Genomic DNA, 27,975 nt, shown 5'->3' with positions numbered 1-27,975 from the left:
CGTCAAGCACGTTCATGAACGTTTATTTCGGGGGTAGGGGGGTAAGGGTGGGGTCTGTGTGTGGAGAAACACGTATGCAGTGAGGAGCGGTCATAGCAAACCCTACAGTCTCCCAGACGGTTCTCTTTTGGAGGTGGAGCTGCATGGGTTGATGGCAGAAAGGAGGAAGCTCCCTTCTAAGGAGTGGGCGCAGAAGGGTCCCTGCCAGCCCCAATCCTGGCTGCTGACCTCTTCCGGGCCGCCTTTAGGATGGTCTTCTCAAAGAGCTCTTTTTCACGATAGTGCACAGGTGGGCCACGCAGGTACTTCTCTTCTGCCTCCTTGTAGCTGAGCTCATCCAGGGCAGCGATGGAGCAGATGATTGCCTCTGGAAGAAGAACCTCCATGGTGAGCCGGACTTGGTCTCCTCTTGCCAGCGAGAGCAGGGCCTGGTCTGCCTCCTTGGATATTTCTTGCAAATGTCTGGCCACGAGGTGCAACTGGTCTTCATCCTCCAGGTAGGTCTCAATGCAGAAGACTTCCCTCTTTGACTTCCAGAGGTCGTCCAGCCACCGGGACGGTTTCCTGCCCTTCACGATGTCCAGCAGGTGCTGGTCGGCCCCCTTTCTCTTCACGATGAAGTCTACGAGCTTCTGGTTGGCTCTGTCCCAAGCGGCTCTCATGCGGTCAGGCAGGAGTTTCTTGCGTGGCTTCTTCCCACAGGGGGCGGTCTCCTCCTCCCAGTCTTCCAAGTCGGCATAGCTCACCTTGGGGAAATCAATGCGCAGGTCGCCCTCTTGAATGGCTCTCCTCAGCGGGTAACTGGCTCGGGCGGTGTAGTAGTCCATAAAGGAGCCCCGGAAGGAGCCACAGGCGAGGTCCTCTCTGTAGCGGTCGATCACCGAGAGGCACCAGTTGATGCCCGGGCAGTACACTTTGCTGGCTCTCCGCAGGAGGGAGAATCTCTCCCCACAGTCCAGGAGCTTCAGCTTGCGGAGAGGGACGCGGACACCCCTGCGCTCAAACTGCATGTTGCCCTCAATCAGCAGCACCCTGGCCGTCTTGTCGTTCTTGCTGACACTCTTGACCACCGCCGGCCAGAAAGGATGGTCCTGGAATTTGAACCAGACCAGCATCCCTCGTTCGATGGTATTCGTCTCCTGGGCAGAAGCCACACTGGTGGCTTGGCAGTCTTCCTGAACTCCAGGGGCTCTCCTCTTGACCGGGGCCTTAGTCACCTTCGAGTGCACTCGAGTTTCCAGTCCCGAGAGCCCGCAATGTGCACACAGCACATGGATCTTCCTTTTCCTGCCAGCAATGCGGACTGATCTTCGCAGGCTCGGGACTGGAGGCGCGCAGGCTGCCGATGCCCCCTCTGAGTCTGGCCTCGGGGTCGGCGGGCCGGGATCCTCCTTGTTCTCTGGGAGGGTGGTCTTCCTTTGGGCTCCAATGGCCCGGATCTCTAGGCCACCACACCGTACTTGCTGCTTGAGAGCTTTGGGCGAGGTAGAGGCATGCCTCCTAGGTGGCCCAGAGGCAGGTCTATGCTCATTGTTAGCGCGGGTACCCTCCCTAGGGGCCCGGGTGCTCAACTTTCTCTTGCCAGGATCATCACCAGCATTTCCTGCTGGCTTCTTGCAGGAACTTGGCCGCGCTCTGGTGCCCCTTAACATGTTCCCTTGCATTTCAGAGTAAGGGGACTCTACAGCGGCGGGGGCCTGGGCTTCCCCCCCTTGCACTGCAGGCTCATTACCTGTGCCCATCAACACAAGTCCTGGGTGGCCTCGCTTCCCAGGATTCCTGTGGGAGAGCCCTTGGCCTTTCTGGTTGCGCCCTTGGGGGTGCGGGCGCTGGCGTGGGCTGCAGCGGGTCTCCTCTTTTGGAACCCTGGGAGCCGCTGTGCTGGTTCTTCGGCCACCTGCCCTTTCTCCTTGATACAAGCGGGTTCCCTCGCCCAGAACATCCAGGGCCACCTTGAGGGCTCTTCTGTATGCCCTGGTCTTTCCTGGCGGGCCACTGCCCTGTGACTCCTTTCCGGCCAAGGAGGCGATGGTTACGATTTCAGACTTGGTTAGGGGCCTCGCCTCTGTGCTCCTCACTCTGGTCTTCTCACCAACAGAGAGAATTTGGACCTCCAGGAAAGAGGCCCCTCTCCTCTTACTATGGGCCGAGGTCCTGGGTCTGGTCAACACCCTTGCAGGCCACAGCTGGCCCTTCCAGCCACAGAGCACATACTCTGCAGAGTCCATGGCGATGGAACCCTGGGGCTGTTCTGATCAGGGCAGGGTGACCCCCTGCGTTGTGATGGGCACTGCTCCCTGCTGGTCGTCTCTGTCTGGCCTGGCTCCCCTGCCTGCGGTGCTGTCCTCCCTCCAGAATCTGGTAGACAAGCTCAACCTGAGGGCTTCTCTCAGGGTGCTGTGGGCCTGCCCTGTAAGTGTGGGAGAGGGAAGCAGAGCTGCATTAGGAAAAAATTAGCCTTTAGTGGATACTGAAGCCACAGCTCAGTGAGGTCAGGAGAGAGAAAGCAAGGGGGTGCCTAAAGTCTGTCATACCACAGGGATGAGGGTGTGTGCCTGAGAAGATATGGAAGGATCCAGATCAGATGTGTGACACATGGTCACCCACCCTGAGGCTAGGGTGGTGAACTTCCTCCCGGAGAGGTGAGTTTCTTTACTTGGCTTGTGTATTTTCCTGCCAATCCAATGCCTTAGGGACTCCCTGAGATTCCTTCTGGGTCTGGGGAACCTCATTGCTTTCTTTCCTAGGGAGCTAACCCCCCCTGTGCCCCACCCCAGGAAGCCTGTGCACACCTAGTGCACCTTGCCTTCTGCACCAGTATGATACCAGGTTGAGGAACGTGTGTGTGTGTGTGTGTGTGTGTGTGTGTGTGTGTGTGTAGAAATCTTCATGGCGATTTGCATAACATGGCAGGTAAGGATGGTTGCTGTCACTGTCATAGCTTCTGGCCTCCCTCCCCTTCCCCCGCCCCCTCATAGTTTGGTTCTGACCTCTTGCCCCCAACTCCGTGCTGGACCTCGCTATTGGATCAAGTGAACGCGTGGCACAAAGGAGACCCCCCCCCCAAGGAAAGCACTTCACCGTGGAGAAATGCTTTCTAATTGGCAGACTCAGTAGTGTCAGATGAGAGCAACAGGGTAAGTGTCGCCATTGGTATTGCCCACTCTCCTGCTGCTGCCTCAAGTCCATATCTGCTGGTGATGGGCACTGTTCTACCATCAGATCCCAGGCCACAGATCTCTCCTGCCCACAACCTCTGTTAATCCACAGGGTCGTCTTAGACAGACAGGAAATCAAAGCGGCTGTTTGATGCCCTGGATGGTCACTTGCCCATCCCTAAGTCCAGAAGGCATGCTTTGAATCTTAAGTGGTGTCCAATCTCATCTGTATAAGGCGTAGCTCTCCTGTTCACGTCCCTCCATTCTCTGCCTCTCCACACAGGCCTCCCCCGTGCTTCTCAGTGGAGTCTCGTCCCTTTCTGCTCACCGTGAGTGGGTGTGTGTCAGGGGTCTACTCCTTTCCTGACTGCTTTGTCTTGGGCCCGCGCTTTCCTATCAGCAGTGAGCATGCCGTGCCTGTCGTACATGCACTCTGGAAACAAAGCCCACATTTGTCTGATCCTCAGGAGAGGCCCACTAGGGTGCCAATGACCACACAGGGAAGAACCACAGAGGGCTCACAAGCCACAGTCGCTCACTGTTCCTGCCAAGATGCAGGCGGCTTCTGTCATTTCCGGGCCAGCACCAGGCACAGCACCGCAGAGCGCTGTGGACCCGGGACTCCTGAAGCAGTTCCCTGAGGACCCTGGTCATTTTGGGGACTCCTGTTAGCCCACGACCCCTTCGGTGAGTGCGGGCACCCCGACCTCTCCCTTAGGGACTCCAGGCCTTGTGTTACCCATGGGAATTCCCGACCGGACAGAAATATGGGAGGCAAATGATATTCGCTTCAGTCCCTCAGCCCTCCCCGTCCCACCCTCTGTATCCATAAACACCCGTCTGTAATTCAAGCACCAGATCCCTATTCACTGCTCAAATGTACAGTGTCCCCTGTGCCGTATTCCCGTTCAAGTCTTACCGACTTCCAATCTGATCTCACAGTGCATAAAGTGGCTCTCAACATGCAGGAGTCTAGGTCTGGCCCAGGCCACACCTGCTGGGTGATGCAATAGTAAATGTGGACTGTGCAATCTGGGGCCCAATTTAGGGATCACCCGCAGTGGTTCTTCCTCCGAGAAATCTGTGTGATCTCACAGGGTTGGCCTGCTCTGATCCAGCCTCCGTGGAGTACTAGGCCACAGGTATCTATCTGCTGAGGACACAGAGGAAAACATAGGCACCTCAGTTACTTCTGGCTGCCCTCTGCTGGACCTTTCGAGCACATGCTCACTAGCAAGGCTGACTGAGCACCATCTAGCCCAAGCAACCATGCCCCCATCCATATGCGGGTACCACACCTTGCAATCATGGAGGCCCGCGTTATAGTTATAGAATGCAATCTTTCCACCCCAGGCAGGGGTGCCTGCAGGAGCTTCTCCTTCCCTCAGGCGTGATGTTCTCAGCCTCACACACTTCCTGAGTTAGAAAACATACCCGGGAATATCAAGTTTGAGTTCAAGCCCACATGCCAGGACATCCAGGCAGCATCTGTAACTCAGTCACAGAAAAAAGCGTCTGCACCCATATCAGGCCACGCTCTTGCCGGCGTTCTCAGCCTCACACACTTCCTGAGTTAGAAAATATACCCGGGAATATCAAGTTTGAGTTCAAGCCACATGCCAGGACATCCAGGCAGCATCTGTAACTCAGTCACAGAGAAAAGCGTCTGCACCCATATCAGGCCACGCTCTCCCCGGCGTGTGTATTCCATCTGTGCAGGCCTACTGCGCCATGCCTTAGAAAAGCCCTCCTTCTTCTACAGCCTGCTTAAATATTGTCGGTTTTGCCATCCAGCTCCATCGATTCAGGCACCACTTCTAGTGCACTAGCTTCAACAGTTACCTTTCCGATGAAAGCAGCAAAGTCTTCCCCAGAGGTGCACGGAGAAGGGTGCAAGATGGAATCCTGAAATCCCTGTCTCAACACATGCTTTGGCCCCGTGCCCGAGGCCTTCTGTCAAGAACTCGCACACGGTCTCCGTGTGCGACGACCATTCACGTTTTGTCCAGATGGGAACTGCCAGATGGCTGTGGTGAGACAAACAGACGGGGCCCAGTCTGACGAGAGGGTGCGAGAAGGGCACAGAGCGTATTGTTCACACGCAGGGGCCGAGATACAGGGAGAGATGCCGGTGATGGGCTGCTGGGTCAGAGGGAAACCCCAGTTGCACACCCTGTAACACAGCCCAGCTGATGCTTAACCCATCTGTGAGCAGAGCAAAGACTCTGACCCGGGCACAAACTAACACCCGTCGAGGGAACAGACGCTGCCCCTTCTTCAGGTGCTCTCATACCGCACTGACTTTTTTTTTTTTTTTTGCCTCAGTCTGCCTAGCTGCGATTAGTGGCCACTTTAGAGGCGGCTGTCTTTTGGAGGCATTTCTTCCCTTCTTGTGTCAGGTCTCCAGGCCAAGAGATCTGGAGACCTCGGTTTCTATCCTCCAAGGGAACTGCCAGTCCTCATCCACGTTTACCTCCTCCTTAAATGCCTTCCAGCTTCTCTCTCTCAGACAACACAAGCTACAACTCTCTCGGGTAAGGTGCCATCGCACCAACACGGCCATTCTGTCAAGAGCACGTGTGACAATCATTGCCAAACAGCGACGAGGCAGCCATTTACGTAGGTTGGCGAGCTATCCTTTCAGGGCCTGAACGGATAAAGCTGGCACCTACGCGGTGAGGTGTCACCCGAGGACAAAGAGACAGGGCTGGCTGAGCACCAGTCCTTGGGGCTTCGCGTCAAACAGTAATAGCCACAACCTTTCCTGTCCCATGAAAGAGCCAGCACGTACCCACGACACACTCACGGGCCCAGCTCACATTCACTCAGGATGGCTGCAGGCACCTACCTGTGTGCCTCGCGTGTCTGTCTAGTGATCCCACGTCTCCACTCTGTGAGTATCTTTCGCTAATGTATCTGTAACCAGGAAAGAATGGCTTGTCCCCATTGTCATGGCAACCACAGTGTCATAGGAAAAACGTTCTCTCCTAGTAAGAGGCCAGTTATCTGTAGAAATCAGGAAGGAGGCTGCCTGACTGTTCACTTACATCTCTGTCACCTAGTTCCCCCACCATCCCCTGCAGCTGCACGCATGAAACAGAGTAAGCATGCACACAACGACAGAAGACCATGCTGCCTGCCATTCCAGGGTGCAGGGGCCTTGGTGCTGGGCTTTGACAAGGGGCCGGGACAAGGCAAGACAAGAGCTGACAGGCTCCGTTCTACCTTCTACTATAATAAGATCAGGCAGGGCCCAGGTCTGAGAAGGACACCTTTTCACCTGACAGAATTTGGAAGGCAGGCACTTTGTCTCTCCAGCTGGAAATAAGTGTTCTAGGTCACTTTGCAACAAATATGGAGGACCGTGAACCTCCAGGAAATTAGGTGGCAGCATCATTCCCCCCACCCCTGTCCTCACAAAAAAAATTACATGGTGAATCTCAAGCAGAAAGGAGAGAGAACCCACTTCAAATAGCAGGAAGCTTTGGAAACCTCAAAGCCATGCACAGTGACATATTTCCTGCAGCAGTGCAACACCCCAAAACAAACCCAAACAGCAGCCATCTAGGAGAAAAGAAGTATTCAATATCCCCAGGCGGTGGAGGCTATCCCATTTAAATCAACACACCACACACACTCACACACACACACCCCACACACCACACACCACACTCATACAAAGACACTCTCACACAGACACCAAACAATACACACACACACCACACACACCACACAAACACACTCATACACAGACACCAAACAATACACACACACACACACACACACACCACACAAACACACTCATACACAGACACACTCTCACACAGACACCAAACAATACACACACACACACACACACACACACACACACACACACCACACACACACAGACCTCTTACACCTGTTTCAGGTAATGGCAGAACAGAGGACAAAGTTAAGTTTAGGGGAAAAAAATTAGGACCAGGGAATTGAAGGGGGTGTTTCTGTTTTTTCCTGGAACTCACAAGAATTCTTAGGGCTTGTGAAAAAAGAAGTTTCAGACATACACATTGTATAAACAGTAGCATATTTATGTCAGAATGGCTGTGACAGATATTATTGCACAATGAAAAGTGTTAAGACGATTGAAGACAGCGTGTGAGAGAATTTTGATAACTTGTGTTTATAACTTGTGTTTATAAAAGCTCACACCTCTATAACCTGCAGGTCTTGTATTTGTATTTTACTGAAATTTGTTTTGTGAGGTTGTCCTTTTAAACTGACAAAACCTCTCAGCTGTCAAACTGCATCAGAGATCTTTGAGAAGGATGAAATTTTACTTGAATTACTGATTAAAAAACGCACATATGCACAAACACACAGGGAGAGATTGAGAGAGAGAGAGAGAGAGAGAGAGAGAGACAGAGAGAGACAGAGAGGAGACAGAGAGCTGGACTAAAATACAAACAAGTAAAGTAATATGTGTTATTTTGTTTGGATTGTTTTTCGAGACAGGATTTCTCTGTGTATTTTTGGTGCCTGTCGTGGAACTAGCTCTTGTAGACCAGGCTGGCCTCGAATTCACTGAGATCTGCCTCCCAAGTACTGGACTTAAAGGCATGGGTTCAAATGTGATATTAGAAACAGACATATCACTTGTGCTAATCAAAACCTTGAAGACAGATAATTACATCTAATTTTCAAAGATCTCACTGTTAGTACATAACAGCATCCACACCACAGGTGCTATGTTCTAAATATCGGCAATTAACGTGAAGTAGAGAGTTGGTAATCTAATAAATACTATTTGACACTGTTTGAGAACAAGGCAGTAAACACACTCTCTTGTCTGCCAAGCGATACCTCCCTCGCCTTGAACTTCTTTGGTTGAAACAATTTTCTCAAATTCCTGATATCTCCTAGAATGTCCCTTCAAATTCTTCAAATAAATTCTGGATTTTCTTCCTGCAAAGAAATCACCTTTTTACTTCGATGTACATAAAAGGCCATTCTTGTAGTGAGTGGAAGAAGTGGGGGTGCCACACAGCCTACATACAATTCACATTTCCAGAACAGGTGTTGAGTTTTCTAGATTTATGTGTTCAGAGGAAGGGCAGCTGTGGGTGCCCCTGTGCCGACCTAGGAGGCAGAAGTGAGGTGTCCTCCTCTCTCCATGGCCACCTTATTCCTGTCAGACAGGCTCTATGACAGGACCCGTACTTTGTTGGAGGCATGAGATTTTCATTCCTTACCACATTGAACATCTGATCTACTGCAGGATGCTGCTTTGAGATCCTTAAGCTCAATGCACCCAAGTACATCCACGTGGTGCATGCGCCTTAGTTGCTGCATTTACTTACTTACTTACTATCTCGGTTTATTCTGTTAGTCTGGCAATCAGCAAGGACCCGCAATATCCCCCGGGTTCTGCCATGCCTCAGCCCTCACTTCTGGGCTTAAAAACTGGGCGTGGCCACGCATGGCTTTATCTGTGGGTGCTGAGGGCCTGAACTCAGGCTCCTGTGTTTGCACCTTAAGCACTCTTCCACTGAGCCCTCTCTCCAGCCAGACTTTTCTAAATTTATTTCGTGAAAACATGAAGCGTATCACCTGGCCTCTTGCCATTCTGTTCCAGAGGAAGTACCGTCCTCACCACTGACATCAATGACTTCTCTTCCTGGTGTATTAAAACGAAAGAGGAAAAATATTTTGAAACAAAGTGTGCTGTTCTCATCATCTCCACGGAAAGCAGTGTCATTATAGTGTTTCTAGATTCCCTAGCCAGCATCTGTTCCTTACACTTTTTCAATAGTCATCCGTGAAATCATGAACACACACACATACATGTCACATATACATCACACACAGAGACACAGACATACAGACACACACATACATATCACATATACATGACACACAGAGACACAGACACACACATACATGTCACATATGCATCACACAGAGAGACACAGACATACAGACACCACACAGACACACACATACATATCACATATACATCACCACACACAGAGACACAGACACACACATACATATCACATATACTTCACACACAGAGACACAGACATACAGACACCACACAGACACACACATACATATCACATATACATCACACACAGAGACACAGACACACAGAGACACAGACACAGACACAGACACAGACACACACACACACACACACACACACACACACACACACACCACTTTAGGCTTGACTCTCAGACCTCTACAGGCCTTACAGAGAGTCACTGTGACCCATGTGCTCCTGGAGAGGCATGTTGACTAGGCATGTGGCAGGTTTCCTGTGTGGCAGAAATTTCAGGTGGGGGAACCTAAAGGCCCCAAGAAGCGTGAACAAGAGTTATTAGCATCTGAAACCTCCTGCTATTCCAATAAAAGTTCACGCACATAATCCACTCAGTGCTCCACCCACCAAGAGATTTTAGGATGTCTCCCAGGGTGGACACAGCCTTACAGGGCCCTTCTGTTTTTGTTGTTGTTATTGTTTGATTTTTTTTAACCTTGGGTGATGAAATCTGGGGTCTTGGTGTCATGCAATGTGATATGCATGAGCCTTGGATGCGTGCCAGCACTGTCAGGAACTTTCCCACCCACCAAGCGATTTTAGGATGTCCCCTGTGGTGGACACAGCCATATGGCAGTCCATCTTGTTTCTTCAAACCTGGAATGATTGAATCGGGGTTCCGGGTGTCATCTGACCTGAGAATCAGACCTGCCTCAGATGCGTTTCAAACTCTCAGGGGCTTTCCCACCCACCAAAAGACCTTAGGATGTTACCCAGGTGGACAGAGCCCTACAAGGGCCTATCTGGCTTGTTGTTGTCATTGTTTCTGGTTTTGTTTTTTACCTGGGGTGACTGCATCTGGGTTCTTGGTGTCATCCCACGTGGGATTCAGATCCAGCCTCGGATGTGCGCCAGCACTCTCACAGGCTGTCTTCTCCCCGCTTGACATGGCTAGAATCTTCTTGGGCTAGACAGGACTCCGGTCACTAGAGATACCAGGAGGAATTACAGGATGGCAATGGGAACAGGGACTTGGACTCCACAAGATGTGGCCAGATGACCTGGCACTTGTACTGCAGCAAGGAGAGGGCAAGAGGATGTCACCACAGTTCAGTTCTGCACCATATCTCTATCTGAACGTGGAGCTCTCAGACCCACTACCTCTCAAGATTGGTCCTCTGCTGCGTTCCCGACCCTTGGGTAGGAAAATCCTGGGCACTGCCGGTGTAGGAGGGTCATCTGTCTATGTGTTACTTTCATTGGTTAATAAAGAAACTGCCTTGGCCTTTTGATAGGCCAGCCCTTAGGTGGGTGGAGTAGACAGAACAGAATGCTGGGAGAAAGAAAGCAGAGTCAGGCAGATGCCATGAAGCTCCGGCCCAAAATGGACGTAGGTTAGAATCTTCCCAGTAAGCCACCACCTCGTGGTGCTACACACATTATTAGAAATGGGTTAATCAAGAAGTGAGAATTAGCCAATAAGAGGCTGGAACTAATGCGACAGGCCGTGTTTAAATGAATACGATTTGTGTGTTGTTATTTCGGGTGTAAAGCTAGCCGTGCGGGAGCCGGGCGGGACGAAAAGAAGGCCAGCTTGCCTCATCACTACACACTGCCTCCCGCCTGTAAAACAAGGCACCAAATGCCCGTGTCTGGTTGGGAAAGCCAACGCATTGAGGACCTACTCAGTCACCTGGGCCACGTCTCCCAGCTCATAAGGTGTCCCACTCAGCCTGCCCAATCCCTGTAGCCCTCTTGACCCCTCCCCAACCTTGCACTCTGGGGCCTTGCTCAGTCCCATTTAGAAGCAAGGCTCCTGAGATCACCCCACAGGTTTCCCTCGGTCCTGCCTCTTTGAGATCCCACTGTCCTGGTGCATGAGCTAAGTAAGGTTCCTCTCAGATCCCTATCACAACTGGGGAGACTCATAACACAGTTACTCAATGGCAAATCATCCATGCAGGTATTCTCCCACCCTGGGAGCCTCCTTCTCCTCAGCGAGTGGTCGTGCCTATCTAGGCCCCACCTCCCAATGCACATCTCTCTGACGGGCTGCAAAGGCATACACGCCCAGGATTAAGTGGCCTGAAGTGGCACTTGTGAGATCTGGATGCAGAAGTTGCCCAGACGTCGGATGCATAAGGGGTCCAGTCCTGCCCCATCCCCTGCAGACAGGCATTTCTGTCGAGGCAAGGCCCTTGGGTGCATGTCAGTGGCTCCAAATGTCCCTTGAGGACTCCAGCTGGACACAAGGAGGAAAACATGGACGGTCACTACTTCCCCTTCTGTACCTCACTGCCACACCCAGCTCTCTTCAAACCTGCCACCCTCAGAACGCCTTCCTCTACTGCCTTCAGCGTCCTATTTCACTACCAGGGAAAAGTGGGTCTTTCAAACTTCACCTCACAGATAAACCTTGGCCCTTCCTCCTCAAGATCCCGCTCTCCTCCCCCAAAGGGCTGTGCATCCCTGCTGACCTGGGCTCGCGATCGAGTCTGCTATTTACCCTGTCCACTCACCTCGGTGACCACACTTGAGAAGGCCCCTCTGAGAGGCTCCTTTCCCGCCCCCGTCAGACAGAGGCCCCACCTCTGGCACTCCCGAGGCTGCCTGCAGGCCCTCGCACAGGTGTGACGCTGTCCATCAGTCGCCCATTCCCGACTAGGGCCCTACAGTTGCCTATGTGCTTGATTAAAGGGCCCAGAGTTACCTTTCAGACCGGTGAGCCTGTCAAACTCTTGCCAGTGGAAGCATCGCAGGGCGACCCACTTGTCCTGTCAGGACCCACAGACCCCAGGAAGGAAAGGAACACAAAGCGGCAGACGTGGAGAGTCCCTACCGCCTCTCTCAGGCCCCTGACTCTGCCCCAACCAGTGTTCTAGGGCTCAGTTGCCTTCATCACCTCTTTTCATTCTTGCCTCTGGCGCCACTTGCAGCCTGAAGTGGAAGTAAGGCTCCCGAAGTCACCTCACAGGCCACCCTGACCCCTCTCGCTCTGTGGGCCCTCTGTCATGCGTCAAGAGCTTTTGTCTTCCTGATCCCTCTAAACCACCCCAGGAGCACTGGCACGGTACCCCGAAACCCCCAAAACAAAGAAACAAAAAACCCCTGCCACTCACCTACGAGCCTTGGCTCCGCTAGACAGCCTCCCTCCACTCAGAGGTTGGCCACGTTTAGTTTGGCCCCACCTCCCAATATAACACTCTCTGATTGGCTGGCCTGATACCCCTTGCTGCATGAGCAGGGGCGGGCCAACATGATGTGCATGCGCCAAAGGGTTCAGCATGCCTAGCTCGACCAGTCACGCCCTCCCCTTGAGGCATGGCCCAGGGCCTCATTTCATTGGGCCCTGGTCACACAGTTAAGCCCATCTTCCTGTGTATATGTCTGTCTCTGATTGGATGCCACTGGAAGGGGCGTACATGTGCCATGGGGGCCAGTGGGTCTGATAGGCTGCTCTCAGGACATGAAACATAAGCACTTACAAGGAGAGGTCAGGCGAGACTCCAGGGCTGGGCTGACCTATCCTTCAGAGCCAGGCGTTTACCCTGGGGCACAGCAGTTGAGCAACCTGAGAGGTCCACTGTGCTTTTCTCTCCAAATGGCGCTCTGGTTGCTGATGGCCCGTGGCTGTATCTCAGAGGTCTCAGGTGTTCATCCTGTCCCCGAATAGTACACAGGGGCCAGCTGTTGGATACCGCACGTCCCTCCTCTAACACCCTGTCCGGCTAAGACCTCCCAGGCCCTCTACTTCTCGAACCTCTCCTCTGATGCTCCAGAGGTGTCTAGTCCAGTTCGAGGCTAAGGCCAGACTCAGGCACATCACATCACAGGACCTCTTGAGCAAGCCTCCCCGGGATCCCCACCATCCAACCCCAGGGGCTGTGGTTCAAGCATTACTTGCCTAAAACCTCACCAGAAGATGCCCTTTCACCCAGTTATTCACTAGGTGATCCTAACCCAACCACACCTTCGAGAGCTTCCTTCCCTTCAGAAACCAGCCACAGATAGTTAGTCCCAGCCTTTCCGATGGACATGCACCCCTTTTTGGCTGGAAGGGCGTGCTCACATGCGAGGCAGGCACAGCATGGTCTGATGAGTACGGTGGCCTATCCAGGCGTGCATGCATGCATGCCTGCCGGATGGCCATCAGGCACGTCTCACGATGCACACTCTGCTCCCCAAGGGCTGTAGAGGAAGGTAGTCTCTGATTGCCACGGCTGGAGCCTCACCGTGGAGTCCCTTAATGGTCAGTCACCTTCACCACCCTGATCCAACAGAGTAATCTCAGATACTTATTTCTATTTTTATAGACATGAGGGTCTCATGCAGATAAAGGCCACCTTCCAGAGGATACAGTTAGGTTTGATGACATAGCACCCATGCGTGGGACCGAACCTTTGTAGTAGGAAGGGGGCCGCTAGTTCTTCTTGCCTGCCCGGTAGGCTTAGACCCAAAACAATCACACAGAAACTGTATTAGTTAAATCACTGCTTGGCCCATTAGCTTTAGCTTCTCATTGGCTGACTCTTACATCTCAATTTAACCCATTTGTATTAATCTGTGTATTGCCACGTGGCTGTGGCTTACCGGGTAAAGTTCCCAGCTTCTGTCTCTGGTGGTGGCTCCATGGCATCTTTTTGACTCCACCCTTCTTTCTCCCAGCATTCAGTTCAGTTTTCCCCACCTAGCTAAGTTCTGCCCTGCCATAGGTCCAAAGCAGTTTCTTTATTCATTAATGGTAATCACAGCACACAGAGGGGACTCCCACACCAGCCCTTCAGGTCTTCTCTCAGGCTGTCTTAGTTAGGGCCTCTATTGCTGTGATACAATCCATAACCAAGGCAACGACAAAGAGGAAAGAGTTTATTAGGGGCTTATGCTTCCAGAGTGGTAGGGTCCATAATGGCAGGGAAAGCAGGTGGCACACAGGGCACCTCCCGCTGGAAGCTGGAGCTGAGGGTTCCCATCTCAAACTGCAACCCAGGAAGTCAAGTGAAAAAGGAGGCTTTTGAAACCTGAAGGCCACCCCCCCACACACACACCCCAGCGACATACTTCCTTCCCTCAGCAAGGCCTCATCTCCTTAGCCTCTCCAAACAGCCACCAGCCACCATTGGATTTCAGAGAGGAAGGAAACTAAAGGCAGGAAGGAGACCACAGTCTGGCATCAACAGGTAAGCCTGACTCTGTTTAACCCAAGGACAGGGACTCTCCACCGGATCTATCAATCCCTGCTAAGTCACAATGTAAAGAACCTGGTCTGGGTGACCAGTTTGGGGACGACAATCTATTTCCTCTACCCCTCTGCCGGCCAGCCAACATTGAAAGTAGGCCATTCAACAGAGCAAAATGTTACCCACATACGCTACTTCACAGTCACGCTAGCTATTGTTGTTCGCGGTGTCCTGCACGTCCTGTCAGTGTGCAAGGGTTAAATCCAAAGGAGCAGAGCAAGTCACTCCCATGTTGTTGGTTATGTTAGTTCCGGGTCTGGGAAGATAGGGAAATATCCCTCAAAGGAAGCGAACGAGAATAATCACAAGACAAATTAAGACGACCAGACTCTCAAGGCTTCCTGGAATTCCAGGGGAAGACTATCCTTCCTCCAAGGTGGGAGATGTCGAAAGACACTCCAAGTCAAAGGTATAAATTCCACAGGTGGCTCCCTATCCTCTCCCTCCCCAATTCCGTCCAGAAGCTTCTGAAAGCGAACAGTCAGACCTCAGGTAGAATCTCTCAGGGGTCCCTCCTGGACCCCTAACCCAGTCTAGGGATCGAGACAAAAGGGTGCGATATTCAATAAGCGTATCATTACACAAATGAAGTATGGACATACGGATGTCCTCGGTTGGCCGGTTCCTATCTGTCCTTGGGGTATGTAGATGAAGCATACTTTGGACATATTTTTAATTGGCCAGTTCTAGGCTATCCTTGAGGCAATGCTCTGCCATATGCTACTGTCTCCTACTAGATGGCCCTTGTCACATATGAAATGTTTTAGCCTAGCCTAAACAGCGTGGTAGAAAGCAATTAGATCAGTCTGACCGGTTTTTCATTTCTCTCATTACCCGCAACACCTCAGCACAGCATCCCCCAATATCCGATCACCCACCTAGCCATTATCACCCCAGTGCCTTTTTCCTCAGAAAGAGGACATATGGAACCAGTCCCTCTCCTCCCCAAGATTGCATCTCTATGATTGGCTGGGAGAGGGTGTTCCAGCAGGTGGGGCCTAGCACATGCCCACGTGAGTGGCGGGCTTAGCAGGCATAAAGGTGAGCACGGCAGGCTCATGCGTGAGCCATGCCCGAGAGATGCCTCAGAGGCGTGCCTGCATGAGGCAGACCAGGAGAATGTGTGCTCACGAGGGAGGCTGTCCAGCACATAGACGCATGCATGAAGCAGGGACCAACAGGGCCCATGTATTAGATTCGAGGAGGCTTTCCAGGGCGTGTCCCCCATAAGGGCCCTTATCGTGAGGCTTGATTCATGGCTGCAATGCCTTCAGCCGCATTAGGGCTATGGTAGTCAGAAGGGGATGCACCTCCATAGTCTCAGATATTTCAATTCTTGTTCCCGAGTTGGTGTTGCTTTTGGGGAGGCTCAGGAAGGGTGGCTTTGTGGGCAGAGGTGTGTCACTGGAGGTGGGCTTTGAGAGTGTAAAGCAGTGGTTCTCAACCTTCCTAATGCTGCAACCCTTTAATACAGTCCCTCGTGTTGTGGTGACCCCAACCAAACGTCGTTTTCATTGCTACTGCATAACTCTAATTTTGCTACTGTTATGAACAGAAATGGAAATATCTGCATTTTCCGATGGCCTTGGGAGATCCTGTGAGAGGATCATTTGACACCCCACCCCCGAGGGTCTGCAGCCCTCAGGTTGCAAGCCACGCATTTAAGGACTCTCAAAAGGTGCCATGTCGAGTTTGCTCTCTCTAGTCCTGGCACCAACGTGAATGGCTGAAGGGACTCTGGCTAGCTTGAAATTGGTGTGCATGGCTCTGGCAGGCTTTGCCCTTCTCTCCCATTCCCTCTGCCTTGCTGAAGACTGTTAGATGACATTCCTAAAGCTAGCCACCAAGGTCCATTCACTCATGTGGTCACTTCCTCTTCCTGAGGTTGACTACCAAAGTCCAACAATCAGAAGCTCCCTTTGCTTCATCTAATGAACATGGCCAATTAAACTTAAACCCCTCACCCTAACACACGCGTAGGAGAGAATCCGGTATAAGTCAGGGTTGTCTAGGTGAATAGAACCAATAGAGAAATGTACACACACATACACACAGACACACACACACATTCACGGGGTGGCTGGAATTCTTTGAATGCCTTACCCAATTGGGTGCTGGATTGTCCACAAATGGCTTTCTGCATGCCAGACAGTGGGATAATTCAGTATCAGCTAAACTGACAAGCTGGAAGCCTCGGCTCAAGGAGAACAAATGATGTAGCCGCAATCCAGGCCTGGAAGCTCCCTGGACTGTAGTTGCTGTGCATCTCCATTAGATGGCTGGAGGCTCTGGAGTCTTGTGGCCATGAGTGATGGTGACGGTACTACATGCTCTAGCTCAGGAAGGATGGAGCTAGGCTGCCCTGGCAGGCTTTCTCTTCTTTAATTCTGCCTGGGCTCCCAGACTACTGCATGGAAAATCCACACCCAGGGAGAGACCTCCCCGTTACTCTCCTGGAAATCCGTCCTCTCTGACAATGGTTCTAGAACAGACACACCAGAAGTGAGCGTCCCTAATCTTATCCTAGGCGTCTGTCAGTCCAGCCACGCTGACAACATAGACCAACAAAGACACGCTGCCTTATAGTTAGAGGAGACATTGATAAGCTCAAGGAAGTATCCTGGGTGGCCATCAACACAATACGGCATGAAGAAAATGCTGTGTCACATACAGCATACAGTATTTAACACATACATGACATGGCACATTCGCATGACCGACAAGCAAAGGAAAGCCTGTTATCCACAGGCAAATGGATGCAACGGGACATCACATAACAGCAAGAGAGCCACGCCAAGTGTCACATGTTCCCTTTTGTCTCATAATGAAACCAACCAACCAAACAAACATAATGAAATCCAGGGAGCAGAAAGTAGGATAGGCCAGGCTGTGAAGAGGTTTGTGAGCTGTAGCATCTGAGAGCAGGGAGAAGGTAGCAGTATGGCGAGGCTGCACACCATCCATGCACATGTGTACGTGGGACGAAATGGCACCGCAGATGTCATTCCTTTCTAACACTAATGTTACTGACCATAAAATTAAAGGTGGGCAAGGATCATGGCTCAGTGGGTTAGGTTTTCCCATGCAAACATGAGAACCTGAGTTCAGATCACCAGCGCCCACGGAAAATCCAGGCACAGCAACACTCTTAAACCCTAGAGCCAGCATGTCTGGTATGGAGGACAGAGTCCTGGATCCATCTGCAAAGCTCTCTGGCCACTCCGCCTGACAAAATCAGTGAGTTTCACGGTCACTGAGAGACTGTGTCTTAAAAGATAAGGTAAATCTGCAGCCAACTAAGCTTCACGGGAGGTCCCCTATCTCAGCGGGGCCCGCTGTGCAATGGTTGCCAGCAGCTTCTCACTGGGGCCTGGTGTGCCATGGTTGCCAACAGCACACTCGTTCAGAGTGACCTCACCCTGTTGCCTGTATGGGCTCCCCGAAGGGACCTTGGAGACAATCTTCTGAAGGCTCTTCGAGCTCTGACCTCAATGTCGCCTCCAATCTAGGCCCCAGACAGGTATTCGCTATGCCCTAGGGAAGCCTCAGGTCACCACGGCCAGGGGTTTCACTGTCCAGGCCATCGCGTCCACCTGAATCATGCCTCAGAATAAGGAACATCGGATGGAGGCCCTACGTAAAGCCAAGTTCAAGCTCTCCGTGCTACCAGAGGCAAGTGGTGTTATTAAGTCCCTTCCTCCCACTTTCTTGCCCCGGTCCTCCTCACTGAGTTCTTCTTTGTCTGTCTCTCTCAAAGAGGTGAGGCTTCACTAAACTGAATGTAGATTGATCTGAAGGACACAGTCTCTGAGAAGTGACTCGTTCCTGATGGCCGAGGGGTCAGCTGCATCACCAATCCTGGTCCCACGGGCATTGGCAGGCCCCGCACTCCTCGGGGCTTCTACTGTGGTGCTACCTTCTACCCTACTAAATCATGTTCAATAGTAAATATCACATCTTGTCTGGGAAAAGAGGGGTTACAAATGATACGCAGTGTCAACCTTTGCCCTACACAGTCACACACACGGCAGGGGTGAGGGCGAAACACAAGAGGAGGAAGGGAATAATAGGGAGGGAGAGGAGGGATGGAGGGAGGGAGGGAGGAGGGAGGGAGGGAGCAGGAATGAAGCGAGGGAGCAGGAATGGAAGGAGGGAGGGAGGAAGGAGGAGGAAGGGATGGAGGGATGTATGTGGTAGTAAAGTCACTGGGCTAGTAAGATGGCTGAACAGGCACGGTCCACCAGGCCTGATGAGTTGGGTCCAATCTCCAGGTCCGATAACTTCAGGACTCACTCCCAAAGTCTATCCTATGTCCTATCTATGTACAGGTGCATGCGTGCGCACACACACACACGTAACATTTTTGTAAAAAAGAAAAAAAATCCATCAGGTTGGCCTTCAAAGGAAGACTAAAAAAGAATTCACCATGAAAATTTGGGACAAAGAGTGGTAGGCAGATCCACAGGATGGGAAGGACAGGAGATTGTGATCATCCTTCCTCTCTCCCCTCCCAGAAGGCTTTTGTTCTACATCATAGATTCATTTCTGTAATCTACACAAAGAATAGGCTCAGCTCACAAACTCCGGGTAAAAGGTCAAGCAATTTCAAGTGTGCTGAACAGGGCTGGAGAGATGGCTCCATGGTTGAGAGCTCCAGCTGTGGTTCCAGAAGACTGGGATTCAGCTAGCCACCCCAGACTTTGGGTAGCTCACAACCCCCTGTAACTCAAGCCCTAGGGGAACTGAGTCTAAAGCCTGACCTTCCTTGTACCTACACACACTGGGAATATGCTCGCAAAGACTCAACAAGGACACACCCAGGAAGATAAATGTCAAATGTACTGAACACAGATTCTCGGGATTCCTTCAAAAGATACAGCACAGGACAAGAGTAAGAGAATGACACAAGAGTCAGACAAACACACACGCACGCACACGCAGAACTACGTGAGTAAAATTAAACTCTAAAGAGAACACTAGGAAATGCTCGTGGAAACACCCACCTAAAATACTGAAACTGTAAGTGCCTATGCACACACTCACAGATAAAATATTTTTGACCAAATGGAAGGGCAGGGCTCTTCCAGCCAGTGTTGAATAATGCCAGAAATGAGTCTGGATGTCTTTGGGAAAAGCCAGAGCCCCACTGCAAGCTCTAAGCCAACAGGTTAGATCTGGCTCTGCCTCGGGAACCGTGTTAACAGTCTAGCGCATCTGAGCACGAAAGTACGAGTTGTGCTCTACTGTACGTCTGAGTGAGCAGGGGGGCTGGTTTTCCTGTAAAGGCCCATTTGCAATGCAGTTGGCTCTGTGACCTCATGAATGAATGAAAGCAAGCACGGAAAGGCGGATCCCACCGTTATTTATTTCTTCCTGAAATAAGCAAGATAACATTCACTTTGGGCAGGTGACAGAGAACCAAAGCAGCCTGTGGTAGAATCAAATGACATTGGCTTCCTGAATGTAACTGGCCCTGCTGGGGAGAATGTCAGGGTCAGGAGGGTCCACCCTTAAATGTTGCTACTCACAGAATTGTTGGGATTCACTTCATGGTCAACAGAGTCTCAGTCTTATTTCTAACCGACAAAGTAAAGAGAAAGGAGCTGCACTGACTACTACTAAGACCCTCTGGGCAGGGCTATTGCTCCCTGTGCCTCCTCCAGGTGAGCTTCAGAAGGTTTCTTCACAGCTGTCAAGGACCAGGGACTGAAGGTAAGTCTCAACTCCCGACACATCCTGCTCTTGCTGTGGGAAAACGGAGAGTTAGGGGATCATTGCTCCATCTCTGCCCTAAGAAAGCCATCCTGAGGCACACAGCATTACAGACCCATGACTTACACTTTCCATGATAACTCTGTCCTGCGCCTTGGAGATTTGTTTCTTCACTTCACTTTCTTCGCCACCAATGAGAGTTTTGCCATGTTCATGCAAGTCCTTGGCTTTCTGAAACAAACAAAGGAACAAATCTCCACTCGAGTCTGGCTTGACACCTCACCTCATGTAATTTTAAAAGAACCGACTTTGCATATCCAAAGGATGCTTGTTAGGAATTCAGAGTAAGAACAGTGGCTACTTGAGCACATCTAAAGAGGTACTCCACTTCAGGAAACCTTCCAGTCCCCCATTTTAAGGTGGTATCATTGTGGGACAAGAAGAGCAAAGGGACTTATCTGAAAAATGGGTGGAGATATGTTAAAGGCCTCACGTGGGGCAGACCTGGGAGGCTAGGCATGGGCCCACATTGGAGACTCCCCAAGGATTCCCACACTGGACACCCCCAAGGCTGCCCAGAGGAAGGAACCATTTGCCATGCCCATAGAATGTGATTTTCTCTAAAGAACACACAGTATGCAATCCTACGACCCTTGGGTCTAAGGAAAGCTCAAGCCAGGACTCAACTCCCTCTGTGCTCTCAAAGGACACTGTAGGGGTGGACACAGAGGAGAAAGAAGTGTGTCGCCCTCTGTCCAGAAAAGGGCAAAACGCCGGTCCAGTCCCTGCCCTATTCCCAGGGTCCAGAGCAGCTTAGGAACAGATGACCTGCACACTAGCTGAACACAGGTAAGGAAGGGGAGCTTGCTGGGCTGGCGCCTGAAGAGGACACAGATGGCGACTGCAAGCAGTAGAAACATTAGGGAAGACAGCGCACATGGTGCTTTCTGGGCACAAAACAGAAGCAAAGCATGGGCAGGGAATGGGAGTCACTTCAGGAGAAGCTGGTACTCTGGGAGGGAAGACGGAGAGACAGAAGCAAGCAGCCAGTGAACCTTTCAAGAAGGTGTGGGGGTGTGGTGTGGTGTGGTGTGGTGTGGTGTGTGTGTGTGTGTGTGTGTGTGTGTGTGTGTGTGTTAGAGGGTGTTGTGCGGGGGACACAGGAAACACAGAGAACAAAGCAAGAAGGCCACCGGGAAATCTGGGAGAGGGAAAGGCCGTGTTTCAGGACAACAGTCTCTCAGAGGCAGAGCTGAGGACTAGGAAAGGAGGGAAGCCTGGGTGGAGAAGCAGAGGGAGAGCGAGAGACGCAGAAGAAAGAGCACAGGGCAGAAGGGACCACCTGGGAAGCCAGAGAAACCCAGTCACAAGGCTCCCTCTGAGCTACTGCTGCTGCACACACTGAGCACCCATAGTTAGAAGTGAGCCTTTCTGGGTGGCTCTTCCAACAGGCTCCCAGGCAGTACGCAGCTGCATTAGAGCTGCATGTTCCCTTTCTTAAGCTCTTCCTAAAGGCCTAGATATATGTAGGTGGCTCTCAAGGTCTTGAATACTAACTTGTATTTCTGCGTGCATGGGGGTGCAGGGGAGTGTGCATGCACGTGTGTTTGAGTATGGCGACCAGAGGTCATAAAAAATTCAAAGTGATTTCCTTCACGCGTACATGTCTGCAAGCATACGTGTGTACTCGGTAATAGCTTCGCCTTCCAGAACCCCTCACCGACCAAGTTTTGAGGCAGGGTCTCTCACGAAACACGAGGCTTTACAGTTTGACTGTTCTGGTGGTCCCACAAGCCACAGGGATGCTTTTGTCTCTACCCTCACCACTCTGGGCTTATAGGCACATTCCTGGAGTACACGGGGGTGCTAGGAATATTCACTAGCGTACCAACAGGGGTACTCACACTTGCTCAGAGAAGACAGACCTAGCTTCTTGCCAGCATCCTGAAAACATTCAATTTACTATGACACATGGAGCACTTTAGATAGGGCATCTGAGTGGGGTCTGGGGAGAGATCTTTCACAGAGCATTTTAAAGAGAGCATCAAAAAGAATTCCCATTGAAGGGCTGCTTCAATCCCTGGATATACAGAGGTCACTTAGGACCTGGAGCTTCAGCAAGGGTAGAACTGCCAGCTCACAGTTCAAAGAGGATTAACCCTCTACCAGTTTTTTCATTTCCCACATCTCTTGGGGAGATGCTGAAACGCATGACCACCAACACTGGAGAACAATGCTAATGTCGGAAGACTATAAATGTATGAAAGAAAATAAAAGCTACCCTTGCCCATTGTGTATTTCACTGATCTGTCCAATCCAAACAGTCAGAGAAAACCAGAAAGATCCCCAGACGTGCCAATCTCCATCGCAATGTCACCGGAGGTCCATAACTCATCACTGCGATGCACTGCGATCCTCTCTAAGCAGAGCTCTCATCACCAGCTCCTGTGCTAGAAAGCTGCCCCCGACACTGTCATTGGCTTCCCAGGTCAAACAAACCTTAGCATCGCTCCTAGGTGTGGGGAAAACTTTCCCAAGAGAGTGTGATCATGCTCTGCAAAACTAATTACTTATCCCACAAGCTGAGAAAGGGCCAATCTGTCTTCTCCTTTTATAGACACGTGGCATGGCATAGGGATGTGTTCTGTTGACAAGTGCAATCTACCAGACCTTCAAAAATGTGTCACGTAAATCTTTAGCGTTTCCAATCATGGTTTCGTGATCCCCTATAGCTTTCTGTAAAATCTTCATCTGCTTCCAAGTTATAAGCTGAAACGTAGGAGAATAATGACAAAATGTCAGTACAACTGAACATCCAACCCTGCTGCCAGTCACAGAAATCGCTTCCCCTGATGTTTTGTGTGCTGACATTTCAAGAACGCGTTTGAAGACATGCCCTTTAGTGCCAAAAGCAACATAACAAGACCTGACCTGTCACAGAGGGAGATAGTCCGTCTAGCTGGTGCAAAAATACTATAAAATCATTATTCAGATTGAAATTAACATAAGCCCCACCTCATCTGTGGATTCCCACCTCACTCACCAAAATTAAGCACAAAACGTTCCTTTGTTTATTCATAAAGTATTTTTAAGACACCGAGGGCACAGACTAGCTTCCAAGGAATCCCTTCTCCCACCCCCCCAAAAGTTCTTCATCAATCAGTCATTCCCCGGAGTGTGACATCATCCCATCACTGTATTATCGACCTAGTAAGAAGGGCAGGGAAGACGAATAGCAAACATACTACAGCTCCTGTGGTCAAACATTCCACAGCAACTTGTCAAAAACTGCAAGCACTCCATACACAAAGTCTAGAAAGGCGGGGATTCTTCACGGCTCTGCTTTCACCCTCCTAGGAAACTGAGGCAGGGAGGTGACTTATTTTCTGAGCTTTCATGAGGAGCAAGCAGGAGGACTATGGATCCATGGCAATCAGTGGGGTCCGGAGAACATGCTCCTCACCGCTAGACTGGAATCTGTCTCCATCTCCCTCAGATTCCAGGCTCTGCTTCCCTACTTTTGGAAGTCAGCATCTTTGGGACTACCGCCCTGCCCTCCATCAGGATGAAAGACTCCTCAAAGACAGCACTACTCTGTGTCCATGAACACTTAGCTACCTCTGAACGCTAAGCCTCCACCTGCTCTGCCACAGCCACAGGGACTGCTCTCACTCTGCCTCCCTCGTCACTGTGTCAGAAGTCTACCTGGGACCGCACCCTCACCCTGTCCTGCACCTTTGGCATCTGCACTGCAGGGATGGTATAGCTTTCCCTCTGAGCACCCAAGCCCATCCCTTCTCCTGCGCTCTCCAAGCAGAGCCTACTCCTCCTCCCTCCTATGCTGGCTCCTAAGCCATGACCACACCACCCCTCCACAGAAAAAGAAGCAAGATGGAGAGGATGGCCAGTCTCTTGGGGACACAAGCACCACCCTCCCTGTCTCCCTATGCTCATGTCCCGTCCTGTCCTGTCGGGTCCCTTTCCGTGGCGATATGCAGCAGCATCGAAGCTTCAATGCCCTGCCACTTCGGAAACAGACAAGGTGGCTCTATTCCAAGCTAAGAGCGACACTCACAGCGAGGTAATCTTCTTGCTCCCTTGAACTCTCCACATCGTCCAGCCACCCCTGATGCAGCGACTCAAACATCTGGTAGTGCATGGAGTGAAGCTCTTGCCTGTGAAACACAGTCACAATTACTGAGCGCTGTCACGCTGTGTGAGGCTACGGCAAGAACGCACACACTTCACATTTTGAGACAAGAGCCAGGCACAAAGAGAAAAGGGACATGAATTAAACTGTCTCCTGAGAGGTGGAAATATCACTCTCGTCCCAGAAGAACTTGTCTTAATTTGCTACCACCGGTGTCATCACTTTGTGCATCTTCCCTCTCGCACGCCGAGGATGCTCGGAGGCATACGTTTCCCAAGATTGCATTTCCGGCTTAAAATTAGATTCATCTTCCCTTCCCCTTATGGAGTAACCTAGAGATCCTGAGAGCCCAAGTCCGTGTACTGAAGGCAACATACCCTTCATCTTCTCGGAGTCACATACACAAAGAGTGCACAGAACCATTTCCCCACACTGGGACGACGATTTACCAAAGAGAGCGCTGATGGCACATCCTAAAAGGTACAGTTTTGAGGACCACAGAGGCCTGGCCTTCCTCACAGGACATTATCTGTATTGTCATCTGAGAAGTGAGGAACTGTTCTCTTACCAGTCCTGCTGCAGCTAACACACCTGAGCGGCATAAACGAGGGGGACGGTCCTCCAGCTATGGACAGGACTAGCTCACAGAGAAAATGCAGTGCTACCTAGGTCCCATTAGCGACTCCACTCAGCAGTGTCACAATGGCAGGCGGGAGTGACTTTGGAAGGAAGAGCGAAAGCTGTACAGGTTTCCTTTACAGAGGGTCGGTCACAACTTTACCTTGACTTCTGCTGCGCTTTGAAAATACTGTAGAGGTTTGCATTCAGGATTCTGTAAGAGGCATGTATATCCTTTTCAAACTGCTTCCTCTTTGCCAGGAAGGTTCGGGTAATGTCCCCTAGTCGACAAAGGAAATGGTATCACTTTAAATCAAATATCCTCAGGAAGAGGCACTCTTTCATCCCTGACATACCACCTACACGGTAACAGGAAGGAGTATGTACAGATCTGGTGTTCATTTTGTTCTTTGTTCTATTTTTCTTTTCTTAAATTTTAGATCGCCTCTTGCGTAGCCCAGGCCGGTCTCAAACCTGAGAGGTAGCGAGCACGACCTCCGGTTCTGGATTCTCCCGCCTCTACCTCCTCTGTGCTAGCAATACAGAAATGGGGGCATCGTGCTTTGACGAGTGACCACCACTGACAAACCGTTTTCTGGAAACCTCAAAAACCAAGCAGTTCATTTGTACCACAAAGAAGGAATGCTGTCGGACATCCTTGCTTGCATGAACTGACTCTATACACCGGCAAAGAATTGAGGATGTCTCTCTTGTAATGCTGTTTTAGGGTCACCTACACAAGTAATAAAAACAGCTGTCTCAGCTTGAGGGGCGTTTGGTACTCTGACTTGGTTACTGTGGACGACAGACCACAAGCTAGTATGGCATGTGTGATGCTGATGTTCGTTCACACGCCATGACACTCTTCTTGCCGGGCCACGGCCTGGCTGCCTTACCATTCCCTGACAGGCTCACGGGTGTGTATGGCCTAAATGCTGCTCTCCAAGCCCTTCTTGGGCAGGGGTTCCTGGAGGAGGGCAACTTTGGAAAGCCAGATAAGTGACTTAATTCACAAGGTGAAAAACAGCTGCTGAAATGCCACATACCATTCGTGCAGTAAGATAAAAGGCAGAGATCAACCTGCTTGCCCATCATCTCCATTGCAATGCAGGAAGCAGGACACCCCCCCATCCCCGCCTCGGTGACAGCTGCAACATCCCCCTGTTCAGAGCAGCTAGTGAAAAGTTAAGCTAAAGGTAGCCCCTAGATGACAATGGCAATTTACTCTTCCAATAATTAATAATAATGATGATAAAAATCCAACCCTGAGCGACAGAACTGTTAATAGTCTCCTGTTGTCCTGCTGACAGGCGACCACGTTCTCACCACGCTTGAGTTGTAGGGTCGGAAAGAAAGCTCCTGGACTAGCAAGACCTGCTCAAACACACCTTTGAAATCCCGTATCCTCTTCTGAACAGGCTCCCTGTGGAAAATACACACAAGAATCCTTAACTGAGGACAAACATCCTAACATCGCTCTGAAGGAAAGGCAGGCGAGGCACGCGATTTCGGAGAGACCAGCGCTCATGTGAGGCAAAGTCGGATTTGCCTCTCCCGGGTCATTGGTCTTATTCCTTTATTCAGGTATTCACAGTGAACCAAAGAGCTCACTGCAGATACATATGGGCACACGGTTAAGGGTTACTTACTGGAGCGTGGGTGACTCAAAGTCAGCCATATCCCCAGGAAACCAACCTCAGGCTGGGTGCTGGATGACTCATGAAAACTGCATCCCTGGCCTTCCCAGCCCAACTGCACTGGGCGCCACAAAGAGTCTCCTCTCAGCAAGCAGCGGCTTTGTGTTACATTGTGACAGCCTAGGGGTTTGTATACTACATGTTGACCGGAGCCCATTGACTGTACAGCACTGACGAGTTTCATAAAGGTGTGCCCAGCTGTCTTTCCTGAACTACAGCCGTATTCACTCTCCTCCTTCCTCAATCCCCTCCTGCTACTTACTCCTCCTCTAGTACCCAGCAGTGTCTCTTCAACCTTCATGCCAGGTGACCACACTCCACCTCCAGAGTCAGCCTTAACTCCTCAAACTTTCCCCTCTATTGCCCATTGCCTGCCTCTCCCCAGTCTCCCTTCTGAGTTCGGGTGATATCATTTTATGGACCTATTTATAATCTGGGATCCTCAAATGAGAGAAAACAGCTGACTGTCGTCTCTGGTGCTGGCTTATTTCACGAAACACCAAACTCTCCGTTTGTAGCCGTCTCCCAGAAAAGAGCAGAAGTTTCTGCACAAAACCACACTGAAACTACCTCCTGGGTCAGGCCAAAGTTGCTTTAAGACATCACCTGGCCTCCTGCACGTTTGATCCTGAGGAACAGCTGCCCATCTCACTGGTATCAGCCGCCGGATTGTTTGCTGCACCGAGAAGAAAGGAAAAACCTTTGTGAATGAAGTGTGCTGTTCTCATGGTCCCACGTGGGAAACAGCTTCAGTCTGGGGTCCACAGAGTCCATCGCCGAGGGCAGTTTGAAAGTACTCTTCCAGGAACTCATGACCCACCCCAGTCCCACCCAGGTGAAATTCAACTAGGCCTGAGTCTGGGGACAGCAGGTACTTGTGTTTGTACAAGCCTTGCAAGGAAAACCACCGTGGACCACGGGTTCTTCAGAGGCCTGTTGGCCAAGGCCAACTCCCTTGCACCCCAGCCACGGGGAAGAACATCAGGTGGGGACAGAAACCCAGAGCGTGCTTGAGAATCACTTCTCAGCACCCGAATCCCCCCACACACACCTGGATCTCCGTGGAAAGACCCGGTGAGTACTAGGCCACCCCGGTGCTCCACCCATCAAGGAGTAGCAGAATGTCCCCCCTCGGTTAGGATCCCCCCCACCCATAAGCCCCATATCAGTTGTTACCAGGGGTGACTCCACCTGGGTTCTGCAAGTCATCTGGTGGGAGATTCTGATCAACCCTAGGGCGCTTGGCACTTCTCTCTGTATGTTTCTGCTCCTTGCTTGACATGGCTGGGGCTCTGCGGGGCTGGGGACGACTCCTGAAATGTTGGTGCACACAGACAGTAAAGACACCGAGAAGAATGTCATGGTCGTAATGGAAACAGGG

The 27,975-nt window shown here is 51.1% G+C and overlaps 2 protein-coding genes and 1 pseudogene across 2 annotated transcripts; 1 reads left to right on the top strand and 2 right to left on the bottom strand.

Moving 5' to 3' along the window:
• Positions 1-7: 7 nt before the first annotated feature.
• LOC142840763 (putative PWWP domain-containing DNA repair factor 4) lies at positions 8-22,885 on the bottom strand. The gene is made up of 4 exons (XM_075957345.1): positions 22,800-22,885; positions 20,256-20,360; positions 4,078-6,074; positions 8-2,410 (listed from the first exon to the last, which is right to left on the bottom strand). The coding sequence occupies exon 4, from the start codon at positions 2,226-2,228 to the stop codon at positions 177-179; it is 2,052 nt and encodes a 683-aa protein (XP_075813460.1). The 5' UTR covers positions 2,229-2,410; positions 4,078-6,074; positions 20,256-20,360; positions 22,800-22,885; the 3' UTR covers positions 8-176.
• LOC142841878 (small nucleolar RNA SNORA70) lies at positions 17,704-17,879 on the top strand (annotated as a pseudogene).
• LOC142840247 (X-linked lymphocyte-regulated protein 5C-like) lies at positions 22,791-27,884 on the bottom strand. Its single transcript, XM_075956852.1, has 6 exons — positions 27,786-27,884; positions 27,201-27,270; positions 26,286-26,320; positions 25,061-25,178; positions 24,205-24,304; positions 22,791-22,898 (listed from the first exon to the last, which is right to left on the bottom strand). Exons 1-6 carry the CDS (start codon positions 27,874-27,876, stop codon positions 22,791-22,793), a joined length of 522 nt encoding a protein of 173 aa, XP_075812967.1. The 5' UTR covers positions 27,877-27,884.
• Positions 27,885-27,975: the final 91 nt, after the last annotated feature.

The sequence above is a fragment of the Microtus pennsylvanicus genome, chromosome X (genome assembly GCF_037038515.1).
Source record: "Microtus pennsylvanicus isolate mMicPen1 chromosome X, mMicPen1.hap1, whole genome shotgun sequence".
Taxonomy (NCBI): domain Eukaryota; kingdom Metazoa; phylum Chordata; class Mammalia; order Rodentia; family Cricetidae; genus Microtus; species Microtus pennsylvanicus.
This window is presented reverse-complemented; position numbering and strand designations above follow the sequence as displayed.